The 9,756-nt window shown below is 36.9% G+C and overlaps 2 protein-coding genes across 2 annotated transcripts; one reads left to right on the top strand and one right to left on the bottom strand.

Annotated features, from left to right (window-relative positions):
* Positions 1–6,576: 6,576 nt before the first annotated feature.
* LOC117626005 lies at positions 6,577–7,505 on the top strand. Its single transcript, XM_034357616.1, has 2 exons — positions 6,577–6,810; positions 6,899–7,505. Exons 1-2 carry the CDS (start codon positions 6,634–6,636, stop codon positions 7,433–7,435), a joined length of 714 nt encoding a protein of 237 aa, XP_034213507.1. The 5' UTR covers positions 6,577–6,633; the 3' UTR covers positions 7,436–7,505.
* Positions 7,506–7,910: 405 nt separating this feature from the next.
* LOC117625764 lies at positions 7,911–9,739 on the bottom strand. The gene is made up of 2 exons (XM_034357311.1): positions 8,808–9,739; positions 7,911–8,691 (listed from the first exon to the last, which is right to left on the bottom strand). The coding sequence occupies exons 1-2, from the start codon at positions 8,973–8,975 to the stop codon at positions 8,101–8,103; spliced, it is 759 nt and encodes a 252-aa protein (XP_034213202.1). The 5' UTR covers positions 8,976–9,739; the 3' UTR covers positions 7,911–8,100.
* Positions 9,740–9,756: the final 17 nt, after the last annotated feature.

A 9,756-nucleotide genomic window follows, 5' to 3' on the forward strand; every position in this document is an offset into this window, starting at 1 on the left:
TCTTGTTTACCACATTGTTTGGTGATTAAATTTAGAACAAATGTTTATTCTATCATTATTAATAGGTGAAATAACAAAATTATATTTGCATAGATGAGTAACTTTCATATACACAATCTTATTGTTAAATAAAATGTAGCCAATAAATTAAAAAAATTCATAACAACCTCCAATTTTCGTATGGGGAAGGCAGGTGCGTGTGACTGTTTTTTTTTTTTTTTGTGTATTGAAGTTGATGGTATGAAACAGACGTGACTACAGCTGCCTTTATAGGAGAGTGGGTTGGCATCATAATTTGTTTCCCTTTTGCCTCACTTTAAACTTTTCTGTCAGTCCCACCCACCGCACTACCTTTCTTTTCTTTTCTTTTTTGCCCCTTTCATTCTTAAATTATTGCGTTCGACCCCTAGATTCTTGATATTATTACCTTAACCCTCTTTTTATTTATTTAGCCACCCACCTACTTTTGATAGACATGCCACCCCATATTCTGTTTTTTGTTTTTTTTTGTTTTGAGAAAAATAGTTTAGAGAGAGATTGGCTGCTCTCACAACCATTATCAAGACAGACTCACAACTTCGAACAGGAAAGACTTATACGTGACACCCAACTGTCAGCTACCATCAGTATGAATTTATGTAGAAAATTACTAATTGCACACCAACAAGGACTGCTGGTAGCGAGACTCGAACACTAATATAATGAGGCTACACACAGTACAAAGACTTTATCAACCGAACCAAATGCCACCTCATATTCAATAATAAAGCATAACATTGAATTTTGAAGTGCCCATATCCATTCTCATTTCTTTTCTATCTTCTTCCTTAACTAATAACTATTGTTTATTCTTTTATTTAAAAACCTTTTTCTCAACGTTTTGATTTCACTGGCTTCCTGTGTTCTTGTTTCTCTTTTTGCGGGTCAAATGCCATGTTGGTAAGTTACCCAGTTGGGAAAACCATGAACAAAATCTTTTTCTCTTTCACCAAGTTTAGGTATATTGCTATATTTTTGAACACCTTTTATACACCTTTATTTATTTTTCATTTTTCTTGTAATTTTAAATGTAAATAAAGTAAATACCGGTATGAGGTTTTCCGAGTGTTGAGCCATAACAAACAAGTGTTTGTCATTTTTCAATCAATCAGATTCAAAAACCCAGCAAAATTATTGATTATTTGCAAACAAAAACAGAAAGCGGACGAAATAAAGAAATCATGACAGCGAAATCTCACGGAGTCTGTATGTAGGGTAAAATCAGATTAACAATATAACAGAGACAAAATTCTTAAAGTGGAGTGACAATTTGTTTTGACATCATAGTGCTCTGCAAATGGTGATCAAATTCCAATCCTTAAACAATGTTTGTAATGACGTCCTTTGACTAAACTCCTTTGTCTGTCGGTCTGTTTTGTTGCTTCTGCATTGTGCATTGTGCTGGTGGGTGGTAAATTCGTAAATGAACTCAATTATTGCTTATGCTTTAGCTTTCTTTTCACGTATAGTCATGCATAATGTTAGAATTCAACAAATGTATCAATCTGTTTTTGCTTTTTTATGTTATCGTTATATCATCATGTGGTGCAAGTCACACATGTTAATGTACGAGTAATTATTATTACTAAAACATTAATTGTGTCACTCACTCATATTAAAGCACACATTATAAAAAATACCATGTGACAGTCCGACAATCACACATGATTATTTTGCAATGCTCCTGTGCCAATTATGTAAGTTAATAATTGCCCCATGAATGTGAATGAATTGAATCCAAGTACCCTTTCAATCCAAGCTGTTGTTCTCTTGGATTCACACGAAAATATGATACCCTTGGCTGAAATTATCTGAAAGAAGAACGGCAACATGGGCCTACACAAACAGAGTTGTATGCATATAAGTGCTAGAAGAAAAGTGAAAAATGTCAAGACTCAAGGCTCAAGGCCATTCTAATTTGTTGGGTTTCTTTGTTAATCTCATTGCCAGCCAACGACAAATATTTGACTTTATTAAAAAGTGGACGGTATTTTTTCATAATGCGTAAAGTTTTGCAATTTTTCACACTAGTTACACCTACAAGTGCAGAGTGTGGACGCAACCCTAATCATCATATTCTCGCTAATTTTTGTTTTCCACAGTCTATGATTTGGTCTAATTTTAGAAAAAAGGTGGTCAATGTAGATGTAGGGATTAGTGTTGCTATCAGTATGAATTTTACCAATTCAAATGATTTCAAATTGACTAGTTTTATTGGTTTGGTAACCTGTTTTTACAATTAAAAATCGAAAAGGAAAAACAAACATTTGGTTTAATTAAGAAGATTCATTCTTTATTTTGGAAAAGTTAAAATCCGAAAGGAATCTACAAAACATCGAGCTCGGTCCATACAAAAATGCTAAAAGACATGTAACCATGTTAGTCAAGATTTTTAAGGACGATTGTGTTGCACGTAATTTGTTGACCCAATATGCTATCATCTCAATTTTGTCGGTAATCACATCATTTGAAAGGGTCTTATTTGTAAAGTTAAGTGATTGATAATGGCTATCCATCATTTGCGTTCATGGCAATGTATATTTTTCGGCCTTGGTAATAATTCTGTCATTTTCGGTCATTGTTTTACATTCTATCATCATCTATCAACAAACTCAAATTTGAAAATATATTTCTCAATTTATGTGGCAGTTGATATGCACATTACATCATTATATCAGAAAACAAATTATATTATAAAACCCAATGAAATAAAACCATGTAAGTCGGGAAAAGAAGGCTAAGAAGAAAAGTTGTAAGATAAGAAATTTAAAAATATGTATGCGTACATCAAAATGTGCTTTTGTCACATATCTACACATAGTTTCACTTAAAACCTATGAATTTGAGCATACAATAAAACCAAAACACAAACAACCCCACCTACAAAAACCCTAGAGTCCCCCACTTGTGCACAACCATGTGAACACATTAGAAAATTAGAAATACATACCAAGTGGGCCACCACCCCTTCCTTATCTAAGCACCATTCTTCACTCTATTGTCCCCCTCCGCTCCCAAAGCCCAAACCCAAACCTAAACAGGAATCTCTACCAAGGACTTGACCCCCACTCTCGATCCCCGTGCGTGATCTCCTCTGCCTCCGCAAGCCAAAAAACTATACAGTTACACGCGTACAAAAGACGCGTGGGGGTAATAAAAGGGTCAAGATCAAAGGGGGGGCCCCAAATGACTAAAGGCGTCGCTTTTGCAGAATGCCCCTCGACTTTTACGCGGGTGCTGCCTCTGCGCTCTCTGCCTCTCTCAGCCTTTCATCGTACTTTTGTCACGTCAATCATCTGCACGCGCCCCGACCTCGCCTCTGTGCTTACTCTCTCTCTCTATTTCTCTGTCTCCCTCCCCACCGTACGCGTGTCGCTGAGGAAGGGCTATTCCCGTCATTTTTGGATAAGTTACCTCCCACCAGCCAGCTGCAACAGTCCATAAGCGCAGGTCAGAAAATTTTCTCCCTCTTTGCTTTTCTTCTTCGTTGCGGGGTACATACTCATATATCATATCCCGAGATGCGGTGGAACACGTGGCGGGAGATGTGTGGTGGATAGGACCCACTTAGGAACTGGATCGGTCTTTGTCCGTGCAGAGGCTTGTCGGCTACTTATATAAGGTTAAAGGTCGTGTTGATCGTACGGCCAGGATTCATGAATGGGCCAAAACTGAGCTGAAGCGTCAGAGGCCGACCCAGAGCTATAAATCGCAGGATGAGACGGATAACTGGCAAACACCAAACTATCCAATTTCTACTTTTTTTCTTTTAATATTATAATCACACCTTATGTTTAAAAAATAAAAATAAAAACATCTGCAAATTTTTGCTACCCAAAAATTACAAATCTCTCCCACAGAAAAAAGGATTGTGAAGTACTATAGTCACAATGTTATAACTCCAATGACTTCGGATGCAAGCGATATTGAGAAGGAGATTTGAATACAGAACTTCGAATGCAAGGTAATTACTCTTAAATTATAAGCTCTATAATTCATGTAATTTATTTTTAGAATAGAAATTTGATACCATTTGATTGACGGAAGAAAATCGAGTTGTGATTCACAATGCATTGGAATATCTAGCTTCGGTTTGGCTCGAAATCTCGTTGATATGGTGGAATTTGCCCATAACTGTAGACGGGCTTTAAACGGTGCCTAAATCCAAAAGTCCAGTCCAACTACTATATTTCAAAACCCCATATATATATATATATATATATATGCAAGAAATACGAACATTTTCGCAGGCCCAGCCCTATGAGCCCAAATCATAAAACAGTACAAATAAATGGCTTGTCTCCTTAAAGTTGAGGAGGAGTTCCTCCTTACAACCATGTGCGTCCATTAGTTCCATTTAGGTCTTCGGTCAAAAATATAAAAAATAGTAGCGAGAAAATATTTGATTATTAGTAGAGAGCAACCCAACATCACTAAACAAAATTTCTTAGGTTGTTTAAATCCAGCTCTGATCAGCACCTATAGTTTTATAATTTGAGCTGTACTGCCATTAAGTCAACATGAGGTAGGAGACGAGTAACGCTACGGGCACCAACTTGTTTACCAACTTTTGGATACCAACACATGTGGCACATGGCATGGCAACCTATGTCATCTGCCACCTCATTTATTTTAATTACATAATTTATTATATAAATAAAAGAATTTCTTTTTTCTTTTTTCTTTTTTCTTTTTTCGGTGTGAAATTCTTTTATTTATATAACAAATTATGTAATTAAAATAAATGAGGTGGCAGATGACATAGGTTGCCATGTCATATGCCACATGTGTTGGTATTCAAAAGTTGGTAAACAAGTTGGTGCCCGTAGCGTTATTGGGTAGGAGACTTAACGAAGACAAAACTTTCAACATCATGATGACTTCATGTAATTTGAGGTTGATTATTAAGAAAGATTTAGCAAAAAAAACTACACAAACTCATGTCTGGGTTTTCTGCAGGGTTGCAACCCAGCTTTTGTTGAAGAGAAAATAAATAACCAGACATATATAATTGCATTCATCAATTTGACTCAATTCTGCAAACTTGTTGCTCAAGAAATCAATTATACACTTCAAAAATATAGCCAGTGCTGACAGAGATTCTCTCACCCATCCTTTTGATTGTTTGACGTTGACTTCAAGTCTTTTTTGGTGTCTGACCTCAAGTCATGGCAACAAAGGATGAGCACCATGATCATGGAGGAAACAAACATGGGTATGGGCCCAAAAAACCATAGCAGAAAGTTGAGAGCAAAATACAGTGCTCTGAGCCCAAGTGACCAAAACTCACTTCCCCTTTGAACTGCATTCTCCACTTTTTTCTCTCTGTCCTGTTTTTCCAAATCTGATAGATCTGGAGTGCTTAGTAGGTAGTTTGAATGGACAAAGTGCCTGGTTGATTGAACAAAGAATGAGAAAGCAAAGAGAAAGCTTGACAATAGGCATATGTACTTGATAGAAATAATTGATGGGCTTGTGTTGCCATATATCATTTCTTTTGGGAAGAAGTTGTCTGTGGAGTTTGCCATCCAAGTTCCAATGAGAGAGCAGAGAGTCAAGGAGATTGCGGCTAAGTACATAGTTGCACTTGTGTTGGAGGCAATCACACCAAGGCCTCTGCTGACATTCTTTCTGACTATATCATCATTATCACCCTGCAGCGAGCTCACAACAACAGTATCAGCAAAATAGATTAAATTGAATTGGGATCAACAAAATTGGGCAATTAAAGAAAATATGGTACTTGACTGACCTTCAAAATTTTCTCAACCCAAACTTTTTTGTCATTGATTTCATATCCCATGGATGTGTATTTAGGGTATTTTCTGTATGTGTAAAGAAGGAAGAGGTGGTAGAATAACATGATTAGCAGCCCACTTGGAACCAACACCACATCAAGGTACTCATGAAGAAAATCCATGGTCTCCTATGGTCTCTTGCTGCTGCTGCTCAAAATGGCAATGGAGTTGCAGGGATTTTATAAAGGAGCAAGTCCATTGCAGTTGGATTTGTTTAAACCTAAGCTTGACTTTGTGTTGGAGCCAGTTGATGCCTTTGGGAAGTGGTCATATTTTGAGCTAAACTAATTAATAATAATTCATGCAAGGAGATGGTAGTCATAAGGCCAATTAATTAAACAAAACTGATTTTATAGTTTCTTTATCTTTTCCACATATTTGATTACCATTCTAAATTGTTGGTTGCAATAAAAGATAATATAAAAACTGCAAAATATAGTATTGCAGCCTAGCTTCATTCATGAATGCCAGGCGGGAATGCTCTATGCCTCCTGTTCGTGTCTCTAGTTTAATGGAATAAAGGAACCCACAGAGAATATTCAACATATGGGAGTCTAGTTTTAGCTTAAAGATTACCAGTTGCTTTCATTTTTGGCAACAGCTTTCACTGTCAACTGGCTGCATATGAATTGGAAATTGAAAGCAAGTTCAAATTTGCAGCAAGTCAAAGCATACGCTCTTTAAACAAATCCGAAAACAATCCCAAGAATCATGGGCAGGACAGGAGAGCTCCATTATAAACAGAACAAGACCTCCTTACTGCATTGTCCTCTGCAGCACCAAGAGATAGGAAGCTATGGATTTTAAGAACTTTCAGGAGGAGTATCTGGATATGGTGTTGGTGCCAAGTGGGCTATTGATCATGCTAATTTACCACCTCTTCCTCCTCTATAAGTACCTCAAACATCCTCTCTCCACAGCCATGGGCTATGAAAACAAGGACAAAAAAACTTGGGTTGGAAAAATTCTTCAGGTAAAGTTCCATATCTATTTTTTTTCTTCAAGTTCCTGATCAAACAAACTTGTTGATCTCAATTTTCTTACCGTGTTGGTGGCTACAGGGCCAAGATAGTGCTACAGCTGTCACTGTGATTTCCACCAATACAACTGCAACTATTTACTTGGCAACAATCTCTTTAACTCTTTGTTCTCTCATTGGAGCTTGGATGGCAAAATCCACCAACAATTTCTTCCCAAGAGAAATAATATATGGCAACACAAGCCCATCCATTATTTCTATCAAGTACATTTGCCTCTTGACCTGTTTTCTCCTGGCTTTTTCATGCTTTGTTCAATCAGCCAGGCACCTTGTCCATTCAAATTACCTGCTAAGCACTCCAGGAGCTACTTCTAAAGCTGATGTGAGAAAAGCTAAGAGAGCGGTTGAAAAGGGAAGTGAATTTTGGTCACTGGGGCTTAGAGCACTATACTTTGCTCTTAATTTTCTGCTATGGTTTTTTGGACCTGTGCCCATGTTCGTTTCGTCTGTCACAACCGTTGTGATCTTATCTTGCCAAGACTTCAAAAGGTCAGATAATAATCAAAAATGGCCTGCCTCAGCTGTGGCTGTAAATGAAAGTGCATTATTAATTTCTTGAGCTTCAAGTTTGTAGAATTGGATCAAATTTCATTGATCATAAATGCATTAACTTCCAGTTTTTTTATGTCCTCTGCAACATAGCCTTTGTCTGCTTTTCTTTTTGGGTTTAATCTCAAGGTTACAGGAAGTCCTGGAATTGAAAAACTTGAGGTGTACTTGTACAACTGCCAGTCAATGTTCGTTTATACGGGCGGTTTGGCAGGATGTTTTATAAAACAAGTTACACACACGCATGTGTTTGCTTTACAATTCTGAAAAAATAATTCTATTTGGTCAACTCAATCAACCAATTATGTCAATCCTATTGCCTTAAAAAATAATATAGAAAGCTACAGCTTATTTTCTCTGTAGATAGAATATTCAACCACGATTCAGGTTAGGTGAAATTCCAACTGTTAGTTCATAGATTGTAGACATCTTCTAGTACTATCCATTCAATATAAAATTCAATTTAGAAACCAAATTTTGGACCATAGACTGAAAAAAATGAAGTTAATCTTCTAATTTATAGCTTTTGAAACTCTTATTACATTCGTTTTCTCAATCAAATTACATTTCTCTGCTCTACCTACCATCCAACAACTCCAAATTAAATGCATACGTAATTCCATTTACAATTTTACATATAAAAAATTTGGTGCTTCCAATCCAACAAATTAATAATTAGACAGCAGTTTCAACTGTTTCTGTGTGCTGATGAATGTTAACAGCCACCTCTGTGATTCTCTGACCAACATTTTTAACCAGCTGCCTTCCCGGAAGCTGGTGGTCATGCAAAGGTCTGGTGTTTTTGTCCATGTAATGGAGGAGTATGACCAAAACGATGGAGGACAGAAACATTGGTATTGGACCAAAAAACCACAGAAGCAGAGTCAGAGCAAAATAGAGTGCTCTAAGCCCAAGTGACCAGAAATCACCTCCTCTTATAACTGCCAGCTCCACGTACCAAGCCGGAATATTACTGTCTGGTGTGCTTATCAGATAGTTTGCATGAACAAAGTGCCTTGCTGATTGAACAAAGCATGCAAAGGCCAGAAGAAAACAAGTTAAGAGGGTTATGTACTTGATGGTAAGGATTGAGGGGCTGACGTTGCCGTAGATTAATTCGCTCGTAAAGACTTCATTGCTGGAACTACTTCCAAGCCAAGCTCCAATGAGAGAACTGAGAGTTAAGGAGATGGAACACAAAAAAGTTGCTGCTGATATGTTGGATGAAATCACATTGAGGGCTGTGCCGATGTCTCTTTTATCAACCTGCAATTGAAGGTAGGCAGAAGAGATCAATTTAAGCTGTCTTGGGCTAAAGTTTGTTACAGAATTTAAGCTATCATTTAAAAAAGAGAGAGAGAGGAAGAAGAGATTCCAGTTACCTGCATAATTCTTTCAACCCAAGCTCTTTTGTCATTGTTCTCAAAGCCAATGACTGTGGTGTGAGGGAGATGAAGATATCTGTAAAGAAGGAAGATGTGATAGACAAACATGATCAGCAATCCAGTTGGGACCAACACCAAATCAAGGTCCTCTTTTCCAAAAGCCATAACTTTCCTTGCTGGTTTGCTAACTGATAAAAGAATGAAGATGGGAGATCTAATTTGTTACTGGAATTTTATGGTTGGAGGGACGCCTTAATTTCTATCTATCTGTTGAAGGGACCTTTGACTTCAAATGGGGCTGCGAGCACAAACAAGTTGCATTATTTTTTAGCTCAACCCACGTTTTAGAACACTTAAAAAGAAAAACAAGGATTGTCTAGAAGTGTGTTAATTTATTGGGCAAGTACTAATTATGAGGGCTCTCTTTTTCTTTTGGGGAATATTAATATAACAGGATTGTCTGTTTATGGGTGTCCGATTGTGTAGTACAGCTCGTAGGTATTAGATTAAGCACTCAAACTACAGAACATAGAAGAATATAAGAGATCGGGGAAACGAAAATATGGATCGAAAAGATTAAAGAAAGGGCAGAACAGTAGAAGAAGAAGAATATCAGAGGTCGAGGAGATGAAAATATAGATCGAAGGGACGAAAGAAAGGACCGAAATCAGAGAATTGAGAAGGAAGGACAGAAATCACGTAGTTTTAAGAGAANGTTTATTCAATATCCAAATCTGAATTTTAAAGAACTACAATGGGGTTATTTATAGCAAAACTAAAACCTAGACATAATAGGATAAAAATCCATTGCNTAAATAGAAATCCTAACCCAAATAAAATAGGAAACTTAAAACTAGAAATCTGAAAATCTGGAGAAGTAGAAATCCTACGAGAATNTGGAAAACTAGAGAATCTAGGAAACTAACAAATACATTAGGAAACTAAT

Source organism: Prunus dulcis, chromosome 4 (assembly GCF_902201215.1).
Source record: "Prunus dulcis chromosome 4, ALMONDv2, whole genome shotgun sequence".
Lineage (NCBI taxonomy): Eukaryota > Viridiplantae > Streptophyta > Magnoliopsida > Rosales > Rosaceae > Prunus > Prunus dulcis.

Bases quoted from the DNA above. Each gene is read 5' to 3' on its own strand.
- LOC117626005 (XM_034357616.1), top strand. From the start codon at position 6,634: ATGGATTTTAAGAACTTTCAGGAGGAGTATCTGGATATGGTGTTGGTG. The intron at 6,811-6,898 runs GTAAAGTTCCAT...TGGTGGCTACAG, and splicing joins GGGTTGGAAAAATTCTTCAG to GGCCAAGATAGTGCTACAGC.
- LOC117625764 (XM_034357311.1), bottom strand. From the start codon at position 8,975: ATGGCTTTTGGAAAAGAGGACCTTGATTTGGTGTTGGTCCCAACTGGA. The intron at 8,692-8,807 runs GTAACTGGAATC...CTTCAATTGCAG, and splicing joins GGGTTGAAAGAATTATGCAG to GTTGATAAAAGAGACATCGG.